Source organism: Ambystoma mexicanum, chromosome 7p, assembly GCF_040938575.1.
Source record: "Ambystoma mexicanum isolate Mex_15411 chromosome 7p, UKY_AmexF1_1, whole genome shotgun sequence".
Taxonomy (NCBI): domain Eukaryota; kingdom Metazoa; phylum Chordata; class Amphibia; order Caudata; family Ambystomatidae; genus Ambystoma; species Ambystoma mexicanum.
In genome coordinates, this window is record NC_090939.1 from 802,313,409 (window position 1) to 802,338,279 (window position 24,871).

The 24,871-nt window shown below is 44.4% G+C and overlaps 1 protein-coding gene and 1 non-coding gene across 2 annotated transcripts in view; one reads left to right on the forward strand and one right to left on the reverse strand.

Annotated features, from left to right (window-relative positions):
- MFSD9 (major facilitator superfamily domain containing 9) overlaps nt 1-24,871 on the forward strand; it is a 203,706-nt gene that overhangs the window by 119,300 nt on the left and 59,535 nt on the right. The window contains exon 5 of the mRNA XM_069636926.1: nt 24,066-24,275. Coding sequence (XP_069493027.1) covers nt 24,066-24,275 — 210 coding nt within the window. The remainder of the gene's footprint in view (nt 1-24,065; nt 24,276-24,871) is intronic.
- On the reverse strand, nt 16,105-16,266 carry LOC138526624 (U1 spliceosomal RNA). Its single transcript, XR_011283668.1, has one exon. It is a non-coding gene; the product is annotated as a U1 spliceosomal RNA (small nuclear RNA).

The window sequence follows — 24,871 nt, forward strand, 5'->3', positions numbered from 1 at the left end:
ATCATCCCACGTTTTTACCAGAATTTCAGGTGCTGTAGCTGAATGGATTCTGCATGTTGGGTGATGGTCATTTAGTATACAAACAGCAAGCTTTCACCTGCTCACTGTCTTATAGAAAGCCATCAGGTGGAATTGAAATGGACAACTTTCAGAAATAAAGTTCCAAGCAACACGAGAAATGTGGTCATGGAAGGAATACAGGGTAACCACTCCCATGTACTTTCCTTTAGAAGCCTAATGGAAGTGGAAAGTGAGTTAATGTTACGCAGTTGTCATTTGGCAACCCTGATCCATTATTACCAAAGCAATTAGTCACAAGAACAAAACAAAAGTATGTGGTTACTAAAACAAAAACCCTGCCTATGCAGAATGTTTTCCCTTCTCTAGAAATGAAACATTTTAAAACTGCATTTGCAGTGTTGATGCTTCTGTTATGCCAAATAGCGTAATGCCACCACCTCACAATTTGGGTGGCTGGTGCTCATAAATATAAGGCAAGATATACTTATCTGTGATTGAAGCAGAGTTACTGTGTGCATCGGGTTCCCCCACCTAACATTTGAATGATTTCCCCTGTGACCCCTCTCACAGTGCTGACACCACCTGGCTTGAGCAGAAAAAAAGAGATGCCTTTGTTCTCCCAAGTTACTTTTTTACATTTCCATACATGTGTGAAATATGGTTTCTAAAGGCAAGGTGGAACCTAAAACAGACTGTTGAATCCTGGACCGGAAGGGGTTGTTGGGTGTGAGAAACTCTGCTCACTCTACACCTGACGGAGAGAGGGTAGGAGCCCTCTCCCACCGGATTTTGCTGCAGAGCTCCTCCTGGACCGAGCCCCCCGATGCGCAACACCCCCATCAGCCTCTCACCAGCCACAGGGACACTAAAAGGTAGGCTTTGAAGCCTCGTCCAGCCCCAGGTACAATTTGGTGCTTAACACTGTGTGCATTCTCCAGGATGCATGTTTGCTGAATTGTGGGCACATCTCCTATTTCACCCACACCATCCACCTTTGGTGAAGAAACAAAGAGCTCTTCAAAATGGCCACCGCTCTTTCGATCCTTGTACCCTTGTTTCCAGGTACCCCAGTAGCTTCACCCTGATTGGCTAACTCGCCCGCCCTTATCTGATTGGGTAAGCCGGCAACCAGACGACGGGACCGCAGAACAAGGGCCTGTCTAGGCCTGTCTTGGCCGTAGGCAGCTGCAGGCCCAACACTTTGTCCGATTGCCCCACCTATTCGAGGACTGTGATCAAACTTTGGACTTTCACTCGCCCACTCTGATCTTGCCATCCTATTCATCCCAAACAGCACGTTACTACGGCCTTGACCAGTGCATTACGAGCACGTAAGTCACACCCCCTCTTCGACCGCACTTTGACTAATACCTAGCGCCTACCCGGTGAACCCGATCCTACATGCATAACTATGATGGTACACTGTTGAGCTCGCTTCTATATGTATATTCATGCTGGTATATTGTTGCGCTCGATTTTTCTTGTATAATTATGTTGGTATACTGTTAAACGACTCCCCGACTGTTGCTTGTGCGAATACTTGCGCTCAAACCCCAAACCCTCTAGCAAGTACACTTGCCATTGGGGCACGACAGCGCCTATCTACTGTTCTACCATGCTCTGCACTGCTAGAAACAACGTGCTATGTTGCTAATCTAAGACGGCATCGTGCTGACTTTGTTCATTTATGTCCATCAGGCCTGCAATACATTGCATCGCCCCAATCCTACTACCTTCAGGCACCTTTATGACTACACATGCCGTATTTAAATGTTCACCGATACACACACCACTCACGGGCAATGTGCGGATAACTAGTGTGCATGCATTGATTTAGTCCACAGCAGCCACAGCTACTTTACCCATTGTTTTATTCCGCGTTAGCCAGTCCAATGCTTAAAATAAACCCGCACAATGCACATGTACTGATCTAGCCTTCTAATCTCAAAGAAAATTAGCCTACTGCATTACAAGTGAACTAGCCTACTGCATTACAAGTGAACTAGCCCACTGCATTATATGTGAACTTGCCTATTACACTATAAGTGAACTAACCCACTCCTACTGCATTACAAGTGAACTAGCCTACTGCATTATATGTGAACTAACCCACTGCATTATATGTGAACTAGCCCACTGCATTATAAGTAAACTTGCTTACAGCACTACAAGTGAACTAGCCTTCTGTACGCCCACGGAATTAGCATCTGTACTTGAACTTGCCCACCCATCTATTCCCAGATCCATTTTATGACATACGTGCAAGACTACCACTTCCACTCCCATAGTGCATTAACAGCTCCTCACTAGAACTGAGCTAGCCTCTGATCTGTAATTGCCCCCACCTATATGGCCTGCCTTTACAGTGTCACCCTCATTATGGCAACTGTCCTCCAGCTTCTCAACGCATTCTTACCACCTGACGTCCTTCATCCATTGCAACCATATTCTTTGTTGCAATCAATACATACCTATGGAGAGTCGTCAGCTTGAAACATCTGCAAAACAGACTCCCTGTCCAACTGCACCCTCAGCCTTGCTGAATGGATCCAGCACTTTGCATCACCACCCACACCTTGGACTCCCTGCCCAATGAAGGCAAGGAACCTAAGACTTTGCTCTCAGATCCCTCAACGTAAGTCTACACTCACCAGTCCAACTCCCTGCCTACCCTCCACGCTTAAAGCACCTGAAACACCTAGCCCAGCTATCATTAAAGGCACACTCATTAATGCCCGATCTCTAGTCATTCATGCGTTAGACATCGCAGACTTAATTTCTAGCAAAGACCTCCACTTCTGGCAATTACCAAGACTTGGCTGCATCAGGCAGCAGGCCCAGTATTATCATTAGCCATCCCAGATGGCTACTTAATAATAAGGAAAGATAGAGAGGACAGCAAAGGAGGCGGAGAAGCATTCATTGCTAAAACGTCCATAGGCCTTAGAGCCACCCCCACTGAGAGCTCTACTTCAACGGAGCTACTCTCAGTCAAGATCCCCCTATCAGCAACTCGAACCATCCTCGTGCACCTCATCTACCACCCCCCAGGTCATATCTCCTCTTTCGAGAAAGATATCTCTGATCTACTGACCAATAACACTAAACCAGGATCACAAATAATCCTTCTTGGTGACTTTAACTTGGGTCTCTCTGATGCGAACAACCTCAATGCCTCATCCCTGGAAAATGCAATCTCCTAACTCGGCTTCAACCAGTGTGTCACGACTCTGACGCACAATAAAGGAAGAACACTGGATTGGTTGGCAGACCACAGCTACTCTACCACCATCCTTTAAAATGCTCCCACCACATGGTCTGACCATCACTTAATTTCCTTCACCATCCAAGGGAATGCACCGACCACACCAACTCCCCACATTGCCCCGCAAGTCCTTGCCAGAAACAACCAAAACTTAACGCTCCAAAGCCTACGTCCTCTGATCCAGAACATCCTAGACCCAGCCAACTTCAAGGACATGGACTCAAACAAGCTAGTTGACCTATACAATAACACACTGGAGGTACAGCATCACCCCCATTGAATTAGCCAAAGCCAAACCAGTTGCCCAACTTAACAAATGGTTCATGCCCGAACTAAAAATCCTCTGAAAATGCCAAAAGAGCAGCAGAATCCATTTGGAGAAAATCGCCTAACCCCGCTATCAAGGCGCAATTCACCTCTGCCGCCGCATCCTTCAAATCTTCTACCCTCAACGCTAAAAAGGAAACCTATGACAACCGTATTCTCAATGCCAAATCCAAGACTAAAGAGCTCTTCAGTATTCTCAAGGAACTTGAGTTCCCAGGGCCACCATCAGAAACCTTTGTGAAAGATGCAGTCTGGTGCGCTAATCTACAGAAACCACTTGCAGACAAAATTGCTATGCTCCAATCCAAAATTGAGCAAAAATAGAACAGCTTAGCCGAGAACGCCAACCCCGCCCTCCTTCTGCCTATCAGCACCCCAGACTGCCCACCCTTTTCCTTGTGGGCATTCTCGGCCAATGAAGTGGAAAAGATTATTAAAAGCCTCAAACCATCCAGATGGCAGGGAGATCTTTGCCCAGTGGCTATCATTCAGGAAGGCGCCAAGGATTTAGCCCATTCATCTCTGCATTAATTAAAGGCATGGTCTAGTAAAATAGTAAAAAATGTTATTGTCCCTACGGGTCGGCCATGTTTTTTTAAGCCTAAGTGGCTCGATTTTAGAAAACTTTCCTATGGACCCTACCCGAGTTTTCGTCCATTAAACGCACGCGAAAACAAGCACCAGGGAGCCGCCATTTTCTGATAATCCTATCATTTCCCCCATCGCCCGGGCTGACCTGCTTTTGCGGCACTAAATCAAATCCCCCGCCCCTGAGCCTGTCATCAGCAGACTCGTACCGCCCATTTCCCAACGCCAAAGCACGTCTTGTGTCAACATTCGCTGCGCTTCAGCTAATGACGTGTCGCCATGGAAATGGCAGGACGCCTCTTTCCTCAATAAGTATAAACAGACCGTTTCCAAACACACAGCAGCAGATTTTCGATTCCATTCCTCTCTCTGTGTGAGTATTCTGTGACTCGTTTCAGTGCTCTGGTCAGCTACCTTCGCCGCTTGTAGCCCGTGTGAACAGATACCAGTACCACCGCCATAAATTATTTTAGTTTGTTTATCACACAATGGCTACAATAATGCCCTACATGTACAAGCCCGAGTATACAGAGGAGGAACTACTGGAAAGGGAAGCACGCGAAAACGATGGGGATTCGGACGGCAGTTGGCAGGACGAATCAACAGATGAAGAGCCTGGGCCTAGCCGCATGGACGGTGTCTCCACCTGGTACACATGCAATCGGTGCGAGCTAATGCCAACTGAGGACGAGAACTGCTGCTGCCGAGAAAACTCGGGATGCCTGGCCTACGAGCCACGACCGCAATGCATCACCGAGCTGCCAGACTTCAGGGCAGCCTGCCTCACACGGGCCTTGTTGAGAATAATGATGGTGCTTATGCACGAACTTTGCGCAACTGTTCGTCCTCGTAATCCGAGTAACGAGTAAGTATACTCTGCTTGTCATGCCACTCCTATTTCATGTTCTTCTACTATATCCAAAATTACATCTACATATCATTGTAACGCATGTAAGTCGTTCAATAGTGTGCATTGTCTAGATAGCATTTGTGTGTGCAGAATGCCATTAGTTACAAGAATTGTCATTGACAACAAACGTTTATTAAACTTATCTTGGTCATTTAAAAACAGTTTGTTTCATTCCTTTTCACAGGTGGTACAGGCTGGTGGCCTATCGTTCCTTTACATGGTGGCTCCACGGGAGGCTTGGACACCGCGTTCGAAGAGTGATACCCGCCTGTGCCGTTCGTGCCATTAGAGAAACGTTCCCGAGTGACAGCGGTCAGTACAGGGGATTTTCTCTCGCTGTGCTGCAACCTGACCTGTATAATCTTTAAAGTCTTGTATTTTTGTGTCATGAAAATAAGATACAAAATAAAACACCACATATATTTTAACAACGATTGTTTCGATTTTTTTAAATGAATCAAGTGTGTCTCCATTCAAGGATGGACGTCAGACATCTGTGCTCCGAATGGGTGAAGGTCTGGTCGCTGTGAAGCAGGGTGGTCACTATCTATCTAAGCTAACATAACATATTCTCGATAATGCATGCACTAAATAACACTTGTTCAAAGTCTTTCAGTAGGTTATGTCTCTATAAAAGTCACACATATATCTATACTAACAATTACCATTGGATTATACAGGCCTTAGGGTCTTGACCACTATAATACACCGGTTCAAGTGTGGGTCTGTGCTCACAAGAATCTCCGGTATGTGGCATTTGTTATTGATAAGCAACGATATACTATCATTGATATAAAGGCGATATACTATATATTGATATAAAGGCGGTTCGCGCCAGTGGATGAGCGCTGGCATGGGGGGCTGTCAGGGGCGCGAAAGGCCAAGGTGCCAAACTACATGTACACTTCAAAAGGTATCCCACGCCAAGGGACCATCGGTCACATGGCCTCCTCAGACCCCGTGTCTCCAGCCAGGCCTCCCCTTGAAGCAGGCCGCCCCCCTGCAATCCACATAAGTGTGTCTCCATTCAGCAGTCTTCCTGTGCCTTATCTGCACGCCCCAGGCCCATCCATCCCTCCCACCCTCTATCAAAGGCGGTTCGCGCCAGTGGATGCGCGCTGTCAGGGGCGCGAAAGGCCAAGGTGCCAAACTACATGTACACTTCAAAAGGTATCCCACGCCAAGGGGCCATCGGTCACATGGCCTCCTCAGACCCCATGTCTCCAGCCAGGCCTCCCCTTGAAGCAGGCCGCCCCCCTACGACCACGACATACATACGTCATTCACTCACAAACGCACCCATGTTTCTAATACTTTATAAACCACTTGATATGTCTCATGAGAACATCTTTGTGCTTTGCAAGTCAACTCCTGAACGTGTTACCTGGCAACCACTGAGATCTACGCTAATCTGCTCGTCGTCGTGCTATCCGTGAACTTCTGTGACCGCTTAGAGCAAACCCATCAGTGTGCTACCTGTGGCCACCCACCTATTCTCCTGCAACATACTGCTCTGCTTGCTGAATCCAACTGTTTGTTGGTCAAGGTAAGGCCATGTATCCTAGTCATATTTCGCAGATTTTTAAATTTCTATCTATTTGCGAGTTGAGTACACAATAGTGCTATGTTCATTGGTCTCATTGCTATTCACTTGAGTTTCCATTGCTATGCTATCAATAGATCTATTTATTTTCATCTGTGTCTATTGTCATCGAATTGCATCCTTCGGGGGTCCAGTCTATAATGTAAGCATGTTTCCTTCTCGTGCAATACAGAACATCCAAAGAATGAGTCACATGTTCAGATTTTAGTCACATCATTTATACATTTCTGCAACTTATCCAAATACTAAGCCGCACATAATGAACTGGTATAGTTCCTGCGACCAAAACAAACCTTGCATTGATCATTGTATGATTAATTTACTTTTGTATCAAATCTTTATTCTTGAAGATTGTGTAATAATGTCGATATTTACTTTTCAGATTTATCAACAATGCCTGCCTGTTCGATTAGCGGTTACCCTTCGAAGACCCATGCGAAATCTGAAGGAACTAAAATGCATGTATTCCCGAAAACTGTTGATCGAATAAGAGAATGGGTCAGACATTGCGGATATCCACTGGATGAGCTGGAAAGTAGAGTCCAACAAGTCTTACAGGACAAGAGGGGTGATCGATACCGCATCTGCAGCCGGCACTTTTCCTTGGACATGTACACAACATCTTGGGTAACAAAGAAGAATAAACGGCGAACGACACGGAAATTGCTCGAAAACTCTATTCCCACTCTATTCGTCCACATTCCGCCACCGGTGCGTCAAGTGTCCGGATTTAGCTTTAGGCCTTGCGGTAGTGTGTAGGTATCCGAACGGATTAATTGATATTGTAGGTGTTCTATCCCTTGTAATAATTTCGATATTGATATGAGTGTATAGTTTTTTGAATAATGACATTTATCAATATATTCTTTTTCAATTTCATAACCCACAAATGTATATATATATGGGAACAGGGAACTGTGCTGTATTGAGCATTTTTCAAGTATTCTGTCGCCTTACATGGCTATTTTTAATATTGGCATTTCATTATCAATCATTAATTTACCTTTACAACTTCTTGACTATCCCTTGAATCTGAAGCAAGAACATTCTACATCCTTGACGTGGTCGCAGTTATCAACCACTTCTAGCGCGTATCAGGTAATCTTACTAGGCTAATCCGCTACAGACTTGTTTTATGCATGTCAAGTAATAGTTTTATTTTATCGTGTAATTATTTTACCGAATGTTTGGTTAGTGCTTTCCAATTGATATACACCTTAGTTATCGTCCACTGGTGTTTGTTTTCAGTTATAATTAGTGTTATCCATACTAATGCAAGTACTGTCTTTCAGGGAGATGCTGAAGCGTCCGCCACATCTACAACATTTCTAGATGTTCTTCACCAGCAGGAGGTATGGATACTGACAGCTCCATCGAGCGTCATCATCAGAGCTGGAATTCTTGTCGTTTGATTGTTCTACACAATGTTTCATTCGTGGTTAGCCGTTAATATGTACCTGTGCTGTCGACCCCAGGTGTGTGTTATGTTTTCATTATTGTAATCCTCACTAATGCAAGTACTATGTTTCAGGCAGTTGATGGAGCGTCAACCCCTGCACTTGATGCAGAGCCTGACATTCAAGTAATTCCAGGGGAAGTGAAAGCGGGATCATGCGTATACGAATCGGCGCAACAGCTTTCGGAAGTGCGCACTACATTTGCAACATCCATAGATATTCTTTAGCAGCACGAGGTATGGATAATGACAGCTCCATCATGCGTGATCATATAACGTGATTCCATTTGCTATACTTTCTTCCCTATTAACACAAGTGCTGTGTTTCAGGGAGGCGACAAAGCTTCCACCACAATCGCAACATCTCATTTAGATGATGCAGATGTAAAGGAATCGGAGAAATAAGTCGATGAAATGTGATCATATTTAGATTTTCCTTGATTCTTTTGGACAATGCATCATTTGTGGTTATCTCTTTATATGTACATGTGCCGTCGACCCCAAGTGTGTTTTGTGTTTCCAATATTGAAAAGCATACTAATTCAAGTACTGTGTTTCAGGGAGATGCGGATGCCTCCTCTCCATTACAACCATTCATGGCAGTCCATGCAGAGCCAGAGGTATGGATACTGACAGCTCCATCGAAATAGATCATCACTGGTCGAATACTTGTTGTTTGATTGTTGCACACAATGTTTAAATCGTGTTTGGCTATTGAGATGTACCCGTGTGTTCGTCCTCACGTGTGTTTTATGCTAACAATATTTTGATACATAGTAATGAAAGTACTATGTTTCAGGGAGACGATGGAGCCTCATTCCGTGCTGTCTACTATGCGGATACAGAAAATATAGTTGTTGCAGCGCAAGAGGAAGGGAGGACATGCGGAAACGAATCGGAGCTACAGCGTGCAGATGTTGAAGGTCGAGTCAAAAAAGTTGCAAAGAAAAAAAAACAAAAAAAGGTTAGTTACAAACAGTTCATAACTTTAAAAAAATGTTTGTGCTGGGTACTATTTTATGTTTTTTTCCAGTCAATTGTACTACACTTTATCTTGTGTTTAAACTGAACATCCCTTTTCCAATCTCTCCTCCAGTTACCCGTGTGTGTCAGAACTATACATACACAGACAGTGAAGCGAATGAGAGATGTGGCTTGCCAGACCGTGGACACTATGGAGGAACTATTAATTGAGGCGAGGCGTGTTCAGGCTCGAGATGCTCATATCCAATGGCCAGAACATGAATTAACTGTGTTTGGAGACTACAGCAAAGTTGCATTGGACCATAGCTACAGTGCGACCGCGCCACCACAAGAAGATGTTATTGAATGTATTGAAGATAGCTCTGAAGTAGTTGCAGATCAATTCACACAATCTACACCCGCCAAAAATTTGCCACCAAAAAACCTGTCGACATTGTTGTGTTCTCCTATTAATGTTGAAGTAATAGATGTCGAAATGACAGAGAATGAACCAGCCGCAGCATCCATAGACGCATTAGAACTTGATATCAGCGATATTACTTTCCAATGTGTTGAAATCTCCACAACGTCACAGGCCGAAACAACGTCGACGCAGGATGACAGTCTAATGAAAGAGAGCAAATACATTCTATTCGACAGTTGTTTGATGGAAATTATAAGTATGCTGAAATGTGTGCATTCCATTAGAGGGAAAGTATGTGGGAAGCCATTGATTAATGTGACTCGTCAAATAAAAGGCAGTAACGTCAAAATAAATGCCGCCTGTAGATTAAATCATAGGTTCTCATGGTCTGCACAACCGATGCTGGGGAAACTGCCAGCAGGCAATCTACTGTGTGCAGCTGCATCACTTTTTGGTGGCTCCAGTTTTATAAAGTTAGATGCTTTCTTTCAGTTTGTGGGACTCCATTTCATTTCTAAAGCGCTGTACTACATATACCAACGTGATTATCTGTTTCCGGCCATTAGTGATGCTTGGAAAATTGAACAATTGTCTCTAGCAAGTACATTCGAAGGCAAACGATTCAGGCTAGCCGGCGATGGACAGTGCAACAGCCCTGGTTTTTCTGCCAAGTACTGCACCTACCACTTTCAGGACATGGATAGTAAGAAAATTGTGAGTTCGGTGGTCGTGCACGTAACACAATGTACATCGTCAGTGGCCATGGAGAAACTAGGATTTATAAAATCAGTGGAATATCTACAATGAAGGGGAATGCACATCGACCTCATAGCCACGGATAGACACGTTTCAATTGCCAAGACAATGAGAGAGCAGTTCCCACATATTAAACATCAATTTGAAGTATGGCATCTTGCTAAATCAATCAATAAGAAAATCTCGGCTGCAGGGAAAAAAAAAGGTTTTGAAAGTATTTTGCAGTGGTCCCATTCTATCACCAACCATCTTTGGTGGAGCTCAAAAACTTGTGAAGGGTCAGTGGAAATACTACTTGAAAAATGGCAGTCACTGATGCACCACTGTACCAACGTTCACCGCTGGGCAGCAAATCAACATTTCCACCAATGTGAACATGGCCCTTTGTCCCCAGAGGAGGCACGGAAGAAGAAGTGGTTGATTCCATCTTCACCGACACACAAAGCCATTGAGAAGATTGTTTTTGACAAAACTCTATCAAGAGATTTGAGAGGACTGACAGAATTCTGTCACACAGGAGATTTGGAGGTGTTCCACAATATGTGCCTAAAGTACAGGCCACAGCGCTTGCATTTTAGCTTTCGGGGCATGAAACATCGCACTCTACTAGCGGTCTTGGCCCATAACAGCAATGTCAGACGTGAACAATCTAGGACTAGGGGTAAAGTAAGGATGCCTCGCTACACTAAGGTGTTTTCAAACGAAGTAAGCAATGGGTGATCAAACCAGTCTATGATGAAATGCAGTTCGACTTTGTGAAAGGCCTTATTGTTGCTGTGTTAGAGAAGCACAGATATGGAATTTTGGACGTTTCTGCGCAGAGCAGTGATCCATTGCCACCGAACATTGCGACTGTGCCATGCCCACCCGAAGCACAAATCCCAGTTTAAATAATTGCAATACGATTGTCTTTTTGGAAATAAATGTTATTGTACAGTGTACCTGTAACCCTAACCCCTACCTTCACCATCATGGGTGGCGAACAAGCTAGGTGTCGTCTTTGAATTCTCTCTATTCACCTCATATATGTGTATGTATATATTTTTCTCATGTCTCATCTCATGTAAATGTAAATGCTGCGCACTGTTAACGGAGGGGAGGCTTGCGTATTGCAAATAATCAAACAAACAAACAAACAATAAATCTCACTTTTAACTCAACTCCTGTGGTACTTTATACTTTCCCTGACCTTCCGCCAAAAATTAAATGTCTCAATTTGGGCTGCAAAGCTCGCAGACAATGGGGACAAAATTGGGGCACTTAGAACGCGCCAGCCAAGCGGGCCGTGGCATTTGGGAGAGAAGCCAGTTCGCATTTGCACATTGAGGCGCACTACATAGACGGATTCTAAACTTCAAGTTCTCACAGATGCCTATACTACGTGATGTTGTAAATAAAGAATGCGAAGGACAGCGGCTTTTATTTTCAGCTCGCGCCCAGATGAGGCCCACAAGTCGCACTGGAAGTATAAGGGTCTATTGTTTTTTGACCTTGAGACAGGGACCATGCCGAAAGAACTACATTTGAAGGGGGTGCGCAATAACGTAAGAGACGATAAGGCAGAAAATTCAGAAACTAGACTGAGTTTCATTTTAGTTCAGTATACGAAAAATCGTTGTCAAGAGCACGGTCCGTTTTACAGACTGCATTACGAAGAGACACAATGGAAATTTCAAATATAATGTAAGTAAATCTTTACATGCTTTTATACCGGAATGAAGATTTAATGAATGGATGCATGAATAAATGAATGAATGAAGAGCTAGGAAAAGCAAGGAAAACGTGTTCGTAGTGGGCACATGGGCATGCAGGTCCACTGGTCTCACCGATCTCGGTCCTTGGCCCAGCCACTTTTCCCTGCACTGCCTATCTGCACTACGGGACTGTCTCTGTATCCTTCAGACCCTTCTCCCAGCATTTACCTTGCACTTGCCACCAGCTGGCCCTATTATTTAATTTGTATTCAACTAACCATGTACAGCACTTTTCCCCTCCTCCCCCCTTCCCCATGCGCGATCAGAAAGACACCTGGCCTAGTAGGATCGTTGTCTGTCTGCCCTTGTTCCCCACCTGCCTCGTCACGCCTAGAAACACTTGAGTATAGGCGAGTTACAAATGCCATATCATATATCATATCATTCCTCACGCATGTAGACTAACTGTCGTTTATCATTGTGTGTTGGCCTCGATTTATTTCATTACTTTTCGCATTGATTTTAGAGCCGAACATACTCCATTGAACTATCCTTGCAAGCAAATAGTTTCTGATCGGCTGTAATAAATAAAATAAGTAATATTAATGAAGATCGGCTGGCGAGACTAATTATATATTTTTTTGTTTTCATAACAGGTATTTGCTCCCCTTCTGCTACTGCCATCGGTTTGAGACACCAGCAGATGGCTTTTACAGTAGACACCTGCAGCTTCGTGTGAACAACTGGAGCACTGCCAATTTTATGGGACGATCGCCAAGGGCCCACATGCCCTTACGCTGTACTAGTGGCTAGAAGCAACATATCAACCTTTACGATGGACTAGTGCCTAGTTGATCGAACAGCCTTGCGGTTCACCGGGCTTCCAAAGTGCTTCTTTTAACGAAATGCAACACCCTGTGTACCATGGCGGATACAGATAAAAGAAAATAACTGGCTTTCGGAGTATGGCAATTGCTGAATATTCTCTAAACATTAAATGTAAAATAAATGTACTTTACCAAATGTACCGTGTTGCTGTTTGATTTTAAAGTACAGTTTCATATTCCGAATTGTGGCGCGCTTAGCCTCCTAGGAGACCCAGATGCACTCTGGCGTGATTGGCTGGCTGACTGTCCGGCAAGGACAGCCACCCTGCTGTGTGTTTGGCAGCTAGGCTGGCATGAAAGGGAGAAAACTGTTTAAAAGTTGAGTCACTTGGACTGGAAAGCAAAGTCGACCACTGGAACGAAAGAACCGAAGACGAGCTGGAAGAGGACAGCTGCTGCAACTCCTGGACCGTTGGTTTGCCTGGTGAATCCCTGCTACAAGTCCGAATTGCCAAGCTCATCTCAACAGAGAAGCCCCTTCAAGGACGACTTCTTCCTTTGAGTTGGTGGGACCAATCAACTCATAAGCCACCTGGATACCATTCTCGAAGTTGTTTAGGATTAACCAGGGGGAAGGACACCAGCTTCAGTGCTTGACGACAGCTACTCAAACCAAAGATATTCAATTTTGCCAGCTTGTTTGACCCGTCCCCGTGCAGTGCAGGAGTCCCCCGACGTCCTCCCTCTTGTCCCCATGACTGAGGCTCAGGAAAAGTGAGATCTGCAGGAACTGGCAGGAACCAACATCTTCAGCTGCATCTTTTCTTCATATTAAGGTACTGTGCCAACCTGATTGAGAGAACTTACCTCTCGTGGTGAAAGTTTGTGGAACTTTCCCAACTTGCAGGCCTAATCAGCTTGTGACCCAACATATGATTCTTTTTCGTACAAACTACTTCTGAGAACATTGGCAAAGACTTTACAGTTTACTACAAGAACTGCTCTTTCCTATCCAAGACACTAGCCCATTGACTTTGACCTAGGCCTATTGAACTGAATCGAGTCCTCTATTGAACTGACACTATTTGCACTGTCTAAGAAAGTGTTTGTGATCTATTCTGGTAACTTGTGCCTTTTTACTCCCATTCAAAGTAAATGAAATGCCATTTTGCTTCTATTTCAGGGGAGCCTAATTTACTCAGAACTGTATTGTTTGGGTATTGAAGTATATTTGTGTATAATAAGTTGCCTCCTTCTAGTGAATGTTTTCTAAATGATTGTGTAATAAATTAATGTGTTTTACCAAGAAACCTTAAGTGTAAGTGTCTACTTGAACCACTGTGATTGTAAGACCTCTGTGTAACATCCTTCTTCTGCTCACATTCCCTCTTGAGATAAGCCTGGCTGTTCAGCTCCCTACCACAAAACTGTGTAGTACAGGTTGGTTTTGCTTACACCTCTAGTCCTAATTGTATGTGGTGGTCCCAGTGGGTACTGCATGCAGGTGGTCTCGGGAGGATAGCTCAGTGGAAACGTGCTCGCCTAGGAATCAAAACGACACAGAGCAACACAGGTTCGATCCCCGGTCCGGCTTAGAAACCTCTGGGTATTAAGCTAGTTATAAATAACTAATCATATCATATCATATCATGCAATTCTGCCTAACAGACACCCAGGTTCTCATCACACTCACAGGGTGCTATGAAGATGATTGTAAAAGGATCGAGATTTACCTGGAAATTGAGGCGTGGATGGCAGATCACTGCCACTGCCTCAACGACAAAAAAACCAAGCTCTTGATCATCGGCTCCCAAACCCGCCTGAACAAATTAGACCCCCGCTATGCTTCCATCGATGGAAACCCTATCAAAGTGGCCAAAGAAATCAAAACCTTGAGAGTATACCTAGACTCCACACTCACCCTCAAGAAACAAGTGAATGCCACTGCCTCCTCCACGGCCTACACTAACAAACAAATTAACACTTGCAAGTCATTCCTCTCGCATTACCTTAGCCAGGGCACTTGTGTTAACAAAGATCGACTACTGTTACACCCTTTGAAAGGAACATCAACAAACTTCAGGTCCTTCAAAATAATGCCCTCAGAGCAGCATTAAGTATACAGAGATCTACGCACATCACTAGCTACAGGCAAGACGCCCATTGGCTTCCGGTATGGGATAGAATTGTCCTTCGCACGCTCATCATCACCCACAAGTGCCTCTCAAATACCGCCCCTAAATACCTGGCAAATACCTGGCAGATAAAGTCAACAGTCTCTCCATTGCTTGCCGTAATCCTAGCTTCTTGATATTGTAACTGATTCTCTCATCTTTCGACCATCATATAACCATTGGTCAACCTGCACTTATTTCTGTTGTTGTTCTTTCTGTTATTGTCTAAACCAGGCTTGTCCAACCTTTTTGAATGTGGGGCCGAAGTATTAACTTTTTGTCACCCAGTGTGCTGGCGAGCCAAGAGTCAACAACCTCACCCAAAGCAGTATAATAAAAATCGATATTGTGTGACATTTGACACAATAGCATCACAGGCAGTGATAGCCATGCAGTCCCAAAGATAGTTTTTGGTGTCATGGGCAGTGATCAAAGGTTAGTTGCTTGTGATTTCTTTCAGTGTCTATGCATTCATATTTTTCTGAAATGTTGGGGGCGACCGACCGTAGCGAGGGAGCTACAAGGATCTAGGGAGTTTTTTGGGGGGGTTCCCCTCCCCCAGAATTTTTTTTCAAATATGATGTTTTAAAGTGGTGCATTTTACAGCAGAAAAGGTGACCAAAAAGCCATAAGTTTACAATCAGTTCTAAAGGGAACATGAAAATTCCATGTCACCATCAGCAGAAAAGGGCATTTTACAACACATACATTTTAATGATCAATGTGTACACAGTGTAAGACAGCACTGTCACTGATGTAACACATTGTCATGCTGGTTGTACCAAAAATATGCCTCTGTAGCAACATGTCTATGCTGGCAGTTCCCAATTTAGGCCAGCATTGTCCTGTATAAAGCACGATTGATGCTGCCTGAGCATGTGCAGTGTGCCTAATACATATGGCAGCTTATCTCTGTAATACACATTACTTCTGTGGTGATGAAAGAAGCATAATTCAATTCAACAGATAAAATGTGGAAAAGTGATTAACCAAAGGTGAACCTAATTGAAGAAATGCAATGTGAGCACAATCTTAAAATATGCAACCTAGCAGGCCTAGTGCACACTTTACCTTTTCTTTCTTTCACCAATAAATCGGGGGGAGAGCGCGTACGCAGTCCCCCACTACCAGAAATAATGCAGTTGTGCATCCCGCATTTGGGAACATAGCAGGGGTCAGCAAATCCGATGTGCAATATGTAAGCCTCACCCTGGGAGATCTGCCCTTGAGATCAGAATCTCCCCTGCCAGCGAAGTATGAGTTGCATGCAAGAGGGCAGGTGTTGGATCAGTTCTGGAAGCCCCGCTAAGCGAGGGTGAGAAGGCAGGCCCTGACCCAGCCCCAGGCCCCCATCCCCGGAAGATCTGAGCGTCTGCAGAGCTGCCTGTCCCACGTGTAGGGGGAAGCTCTGGCAGGCAGAGCCCAGCAGAAGAGCAGATTGTAGCACAGTTCCTTTCTCCCATCAGGCCCTGCTCGGCCCGAGATTTGTATAAATAGCAGGATGGCTCAAGCAGGCCCGTTTCAGTCTGCCCACTGGCATGTTGCCCCCACACGGGCCCATGGCCCTCCTGAGCACAGCTGCTCAGCGCTGGCCCCATTGATACAATCATAATCATCCTGGACCTCGACGCTCCACCACCCCTGAATCTTAGAGCTCTGCTCAATGACAATGCTGAAGCTTTGACATCTTTGCCGTAACCATATGCCGTGTTGTGTCAGCCGAGCCTGCACAGCGCCAAAGGCAGGTTTTTCCTTGTCCGGGCCCAGCCGTCACAGTCTTCCAGTGCCATCCAGTTGGCGCGGCCTACTGTTCCCAGCGTTTTCTACCCAGAAATCAGCACCACTGCCAAACAGAACTGTATCATTGGGGCCCATTGCTGCTGCTCTTTGACTTGACCCCAGCCCAGAGCAAAGGCACCCATGCTCCTGGTCTGATGCTGAAAAGCCTGGCTCTTCTGAGATCCGAAAGACGAGACCTAAGGTATTTTGGAAACATATTACTATTGTTTTTTGTGTTGCAACTATATCAGCTCACACCTCTTCAGAAGTATAGGCTGCCCTCAGACTGCGCTACCAAAAGAGTGAAAATAGGTTATACCTGTTGGGCTTGCCTGTTTCACTTTTATGATTGGGATCACTGCTGCATGGATATTAAGCGTGGTACAAATAACCTATCATATCAGATCATATCATACATCACAGCAAGGTGTAGGACTGAATTGGTAAAGGGACTGGGCTCCCATCTGCGATATGTCAAGCTCCAACCCCACCCCTCATGTGGATCTGAATAAATATGTGTAACCTTCATAAGCAACTTACAGAAACATTGGCAGGTGGTCCACTGAGGCCCATTTGCAGGTTGCATTGTGTTATTGTGGCACTACTAGGGTAACATATTGTTCTGTACATGTGGTATTCGCCATGCTTTGATACACCACTGGCCACATCTATAATGTCCAATGTACTTGGTATAATGCATGGACATTTTCATCAATCCGCACTGTGCTTGGAGGTAAACGTAACTGAGCTTGCGCTGTTCTTCCTTGTCTCGAAACGAGGAGAAAAAAAACGCACTGCAAAGGTTAAGTTTCTCAGCTGATAAAGGTTCATCTTTGGTGACATTTGCAATTCAAAAGAAGGATTTTTGGGGCAGACAGGCTGTCTCGCCACAACCCCTGCTAAACCTATGTCCAGAGATGACAAACCTTGAAAGTAACTCCGCACAATGGCCCTCTGAGCAGCGGCCCACGGCTAATCGGGTGTTCAGGAATCCGCTGTGCTGCGCTGCACAGCACCTGTCCACATAATCCTTTGCCTGGGCCAGCACTCTCTTCTCCTCACCTCACCACCTCCTGCCTTCATCTCTGCTCGCCTTTTGCCCCTCGGAGAACCATGCAAGAGAGGAACAGGCATGTCTGGGCCGAACCCATTCCTCTCTTGCATGGTGGGTCCTACGTGCCTGAAATGGGATATTTAAATGCACAGTAATTGCTACTATATTAATCCCATTGTTCATAGTTTCTGGGAGTACTGGGCAATTGTATGGACCCGCGCTCACTGAAAATGAACGGTATTCCCGGGGTAACCCTCACTATGCCGTCCCAAGATCTTCTTTACAAATTTATTTATTTCTGCAATGTTTGTCGGATATCCAATAATCATTGCATAAATAAATAAATGAATGCGTCGTGGCTGAGGACTGTAACTACCTCTGTTGACCCCATTTATATTTATTTATTTTACCCAAGAGTAGTTCAACATACGGGCTCGAGGACCGCATTGTGGCCCGCGGGCCGTATGTTGGACAACCCTGGTCTAAACTGTCTGTAACTCTTGTATAAGCTTTACGCACCCAGCTACCTGAAGGTTTGGTGCGCAGTACAAAAAGAAACTAAACTAAACTAAACCTGAGGTGTTTCCCCTGCAATTCCTGTGAATCCCTGAATCAGGGGCTGGACAAGCGAGGGAGGATCACCTTGGAAAGGGACCCTTGGAGACTGTGGGAAGAATGCCCTTGTGTGAGACATGGTATCCCCCATTCCAATACATCCCTACCCGACATCCCCTCAGTCATCATGGGATATTATTGCCCAAAACCCATTCAACCACAACAATACATCTGCCCCCTTCACCCTGACAAAAACCCACATGGATTTGTCCATGATCCCTAAGAAAAACTGCAACTCCCACAATCCTTTCATCCACTATAAAAACCCAAAGACCGAGACTAGGAAGATTGCCTACAATGATATGCAACGGCCCTGTTACACTAATAAGACCAAGCAGGGTCAGGTGCTCAGTCACCATCACGGCCACTCTGCCTTTAGGAAATATGTGCAGTGCCGTTACATGACCCACTCCATCCCCCATTTTTGAACAATACTAAGAAGGCGAGGAAAAAGGGAGCTATGAAGATAACCAATAGGAGCCAATGCACCATGGATTCCTGTGGGCAGTCACCATTTTGTCCAGATGATGAGGCCAGGTAAGGTCAGCCCTCCCTCCACAATTGTTCCCACCTGAAACCTGTTAAGCCCAGTCAGTATAAAAGGCAGAGCACACAGGCACATTTTAAGCGAGCTGTGGAGGCTGATAGCATAGTGCTCTCCAGAGGAGCCAAGGAGAAGCTGCAGAGACCCTGGGAAGAAACCCTAAGAAGGAGGACAGACTGCCAAGTGACTGGGCTATTGAGTGCAGTAGAGGCTGCAGTGTGGCAAGAGAGCTGTGCTTCCTGGCAACCAGACCAGGGCCAGCTGGGTAATCGGTCTTTGCATCAAATTCTTGTCCATCAAATTCTTTTGCATCAAGGGTTTTGTAACGAAAATATATGAATCAAATGCATTTTTTTGAGGGTTAAAGGGTTAATTTTTGTTATGGTGGGTTTTAAAGGGCAAAACACAGTGGGTTGGGGGGGGGGATCCCCAACAGAAATAAAATGCATTCGATGCAATGTTTTCGTTGTAAAAGATTTGATGGAAATGTCCCTTGATGCAAACAATTTGATGGAAAGACCATAAACCGGGCAGCTGGCGCTATCTGACATCACCCAAGCCAAGGCTCATCTCCTGGGTGTAACATTAATACGAGGCCTCTCAGGGGCAGGTGGGACGACTCTGACCCCAGAAAATCCCCATCGGAAACCCCACACATTTCTCAAACCTGCAGAATGCCGTTTTGGGCAGCTGGCGAAGTGGGAGCACAATAAAAAAGCTGCATTGTGGCACCTGAAGTCCAGAGACATTTTTTTTGATTGAACGGTTGTGCAAAACGAGAGGTTAAGGGCCTGACTGAGGGAGACCCGTGTTTGAAGCAAAGTAGGGTTCCGAGCCCGGCTGAGGGAGACCCTTGAGAATTGGAGCAGGGTGGAACATGAGAAGGAGCAGAACTTCTGGGGTAAAGGCAAACCCACTGTAGCAGAACGACCGATCGAGGGACCAGAGCGAAGGGTTAGGGAAACCCTGAAGTTCCCTGAAGGAGGTCATTGCCTCCAAAAAACCTGGAGAGAGCCAAATCCCAGGCAAGAAGATTGCATTGTGTTTCAAGGACGCCAGCGGCCCTCCTGGGTGCACAACAGAGTTGGGGAGGCGAGGCCAAGCCTGTGGTATTAACTTTGACTCCTGAATTGAAGCCGCAAAGTGAATGAACTCTGAAATGCATAATGATCAAGATTAACCCCAGCAAAAGGGGAAGTGAAAAGGTGAATGCTTGAAGGGAAATATTTCTTTGAACTTTTTGCTTAAGGTACATAACTGCCAAGACCAAGAGACACTGGGGCAAATAACACAAACGGACAGTGGAAGTGAAAGTCGAAGTGGTCCTGCTGAGGTCCATACCAAAAGCCTCACACATTTGAAAGTCTTCGACATCAGTGAAAGTTCCGAGCCCAACTGAAGGAGACCTGGAATTTGAAATAAGATGGAGCAAGGGAACCCTTTAACGAATGTGAATAAAGCTTGGAGAAGGGAACCCCTGCAAGTGCTGTGATTGCAAGTTCTGAGCCCGGCTGAAGGAGATCTATGTTGAATCAGGTACTTTTTGCTTTGAGAGGTCTGATCCCGACAGAGGGAGACCTATGTGAGCTGTGTATAGAACTGTGAAAGAAATTTGGTGAACTAGAAAGCCAATGACCTTAATGTGGAAGACAAAGCGGGCATCCACCTGCATTTTGAACTGCTACTTGATAACCTGAGCCAGAGTGTTTCATCCTGCCTATGGAGTGGGGGATGCCTTATTCCGTGCTGTCCAATGTGGGAAGGATCGCTAACTCAGTGATCTTGATACTTTATGTTGTAACACTGACTTTCCTTTGCATACACATTCCCCTTTAGACACTTTTTGTATAAGAGAAAGGGCAGGCATTAGGTTTTGTTAGTATAGGCCATTTTGTGAAAAAAGGGTATACAGCAGCCAGACTATGTTCAAAAATGTCACTGAATCTCTTAACTAAGAGACAAGAGAAGTCAATAAAATATGCTCTCCAGAGTCCTCTTACCATGGAAACAGTCATCCATGCTCTGTTAAATACGTTCCTTGTGAAAAGGTTTGAGGCTTGGCCCAGTCTCTTTGATAGGAAGGAAGCTCTTCATGTATCAAATGGTTTCTGAGCCTTGTGTAGATCCACTTGTGTTTCCTTTACAAAACCCAAAACCAGGTGTGAACGAGGACGTGGCAGTGAGGTGCTTCTTAATGAAGGTCATTGTTCTTCTCTGAAATTCCTGCCCATCATTTAAGTAGTCTGTAGTTCTAGATTCTTATAAACACCTTTAGAGGTTTGTCTCCTGCACCGCCGCCATCTGACTCTCCTTTCACAGAGCAGCCTTTCAACCATTGGTAGGGAAGCCCGGCACCTATGCCTTATCTGTGGACATTGGAAACCCTCAAGTACAGCAATTTCCCGAAGTTTTTCCTTCATTTGACACTCTGCCTCGGTGAATCCCTTTTCCCTAGTGTCACGGGGGAAAGCTCTGTATCCAACATTTTTCCACCTTTCAAATGGATTTTAAAAGAATTATTTATAGAGTGTATGTTCATCCTAATGGGGCAACTTGGTGCTGATAACAGATGTTTATTGTTGACCAACTCAGTGGTACTTATTTATCGAGCACAGTATGAAAGGCTGAGTGGATTTGCTGGGATTCAAACCTTTGACCATGAGCCCAAACACAGATCCCTGTAGTGGAATCATTAGTCCACTGAGCTACACAACCGATCAAACTGGATGAGAGGCTGCCTTCATCATAGAAGATATTAGCAGTTGAGTAACCTAGCCTTCAACTATAAACTTGGAACATTGGCCCATGCTGTACAATTGGGAAAGCTAGAATTTCCTGTGTCCTGCAGATTAACTATTCCAATGTGCCATGCCTCCACATGTGATGTTGAGGTTTCATTCTCTCCTCCCATCGCTTTATGGCAATAGGCTGTGGGTCCTCCTGTAACTCTTAATATCGAAGAGCGAGTTTGGGGTGACTGGTTCCTTGAGACCACCTCTTCCATGCACTCTAATTCAGCAGGTGGGAGAACATTTTCTTCCGACTTTTCTTAGTCATGTAAGAGCTAGCCATGACAGGGAACACACTCCCTGGATAAACCCTACTTGATTCCTGGCACTTACAGAACTAGTGTAGTGAGGTCCTTAATATGTGGTGCCTTGAGAGAGGAGAGCACCATGTTAAGTGATTCTCGCCATATCTGTTCTCCTCTGTGAGTTCTGATGCGAACCTAGTGGATGCACATACAACAGTAATATAAAGAGAAAACAGTCCAGTGCCATTACAATCGGCACCAAACGAGCGATTTAAATAATACTGAAATCATTATCCATAACATGTACATCTGGAACAAGAATAGCAGAACTTTGCCCTTGTACCAAAACAAACCAAAGCAAATGATTTTAGCATAATTTCTGTTGCTTAGATAATATGGAATGGAGCGAACCGGTTTAGATCCCAATGCTTACTATCAAAAACATTCCACCAGGGCAAAACTAAAACTGACAGTTTTGTTTGCTAGGGTTGCTGAATAACATGAAAACAAATATAGCAAACCAATTTCTTTTTGAGCTATGCATCAAACATATTACAAAAACAGATTTTGATTCAATTTCTTCCTGTTGCAAAACATTTTAGATAATGTAAGGGTGCAGAAGAAGGAGACTGACGCAAAGGTACCATGGTGGTTGGCAAAGACTTTTATTCTTCTTTATAAGAAAGGGAAAGGCTTAACTGTTCTTATTTCTATGAGGGGTTTTCCTGCCCCAACTGAAGACTAAAAGGGATCTGTCAGACTATCCGTTTAACTTAAATGTACATTGTCCTGTATCAAAATCCCTAGTTCTGTCCCTCACATTTATATCTCAAGTAGATAAGGCTAAAGTGTTTGTTGCCCAGGGGAATGGCTCAACACTTGCCAAGGACTTGTTGGTACGACTTCTCGGGACAGTGTTGCTATTCCTCTCGGCAGCCAGAGCTGTGCGTGGTCTTTCTCTTCTGGACTGGGCAATGCTTTTCTCATTTTTCCCCAGCGTCCTCCGGTCTCAGGATTCCAACTTCCCTCGTTTTGCAGCATCTCTGCTCTGTATGGCTTACCAGTGGGGCTCTCACTTTGGTTGTCCTTCGTTTTTAGTGTTCAAATGTTCATTTCCTTATGAGGGACTATACTGTTGCTCTCGGTTCTGGAGAGTAATCATTATGTCTGTAGGCCTCTTCTTCCTAAGAGTACTTTTAGGTTCCCTTTAGTTCTCCACCTGATAGCAGTACATAGGTTTACTCTCTATAAAGAGGTTCTTCAAGGAAAGAGAGATTAGAGTGTGTGGGTGTATGTTTATATTTAACGGGCTGTACCCTAGAGGGTCGTACCATCCCTGAAGGTGGAGTCCCTCCCCATGAGATCCTCCCACATTATATATACCACCCCAAGGGGGACTATCGGGTAGCCGCCTCACCTTCCTGGCCTCATGGTAGAAGTGACGACATCCAGGGATTCTTCACAATAACCAAACCTGTTTGCTTCATTCATATTATCAAAGCATTTGCTAAATTATTAGATAATGTGATATAATCTGGCCCCTAATGTTTTTAATCGAAGGAAACGAGGGTAGCATTAGGTTATGACTATTGTAGATGCACTAGTAGTGAGTTTGTTGCACTGTTAACTTGGGTCACTGCCAAGAACTACATTTTCCCTGTAATAATTGAATATGTCATGTTTTCTTGACTGTGCTATTCATGAGCCTTTGATTAGTAAAGAAAATCATAATTAACATATCTTGGAAAAGATTTAACTCTGTGTCTAATCAGGTTACAATGTGCCCTGGTCAATGGGAAAAAAACAGAACCCACCACTACAGAAAGAATTCTCTCTGTATTTGTATGTCTCCTATGGGGTTCCTAAATCGGTATTATCTGCAGTACACCCCGGAAAGAGTTATTTGAAGTGCTGAGTTTGACTCCTATAAGTATATGTTCTATTAAAAATAACCTATCACAATGATTTGTTTTCTATGACAATTCTAACGATTGGAACCTTTCTTTTCTGTATTGTCTTGTTTGTCTGCAGGTATCTTCAAACACTCACTCTGCATCTCAAAAGCACTTCTCTCTGATCTTGTGTCTGAGAAAGAGCGCCCCCATGTAATGGGAAAATTTAATGCAGCCTCAAACATGGGATTCATTCTTGGACCAGCGGTTGGCGGCTATTTTACAGAGTTAGAGGGTGGATTTTACTTTACATCCTTCCTCTGCTCTTCAATATTTATTTTAAATGCTGGTAAGCTTATAAACCTTTTTATGAACATCTGTATAATGGTACTGCAACTCACAACCTGCTGTTTGGCCCATTACAGCAATTGTTTAACTCCTGATTGCTCATTATGTGACCTTCCACATGTTTTGGGCTTCACCTCTTATCAGCCCTATCCAGCAGTGTCAGTAGTGAAGGACCATGGGAGCTCTAGTCCAAAATATCTAAAGGGCCACATTTATGAGAAGACATGGTCTAGCTGGTTATTTTGGTGCATTTGTTGCTCCTCTTATGATTATGATGATGACGGTGTGATTGGTAACTGAATGATATTTTTCCTCCTGTACAAAATGGGTGCATCACATCTGGGAAAAACCTTAAATGTAAGCATGAAAAGCAGTTCTTAGTTTGCTGCCTTAGTTGAATAGTACATACATTAATTCTTATCAAGCAGTACCTGATGAGTTTTCGATTGAACATTTCTTGCATTATGGTAATAAGACCTTTTTAGAGAACTGGTGAGATGTGCATATGCAGTCTAGTATGTATTTAAATCTTATTAGTTTTTATATTCTTATAATGTACCAAATGTTTTCCTAATGTATCCAAAGCGGTAATGTGTG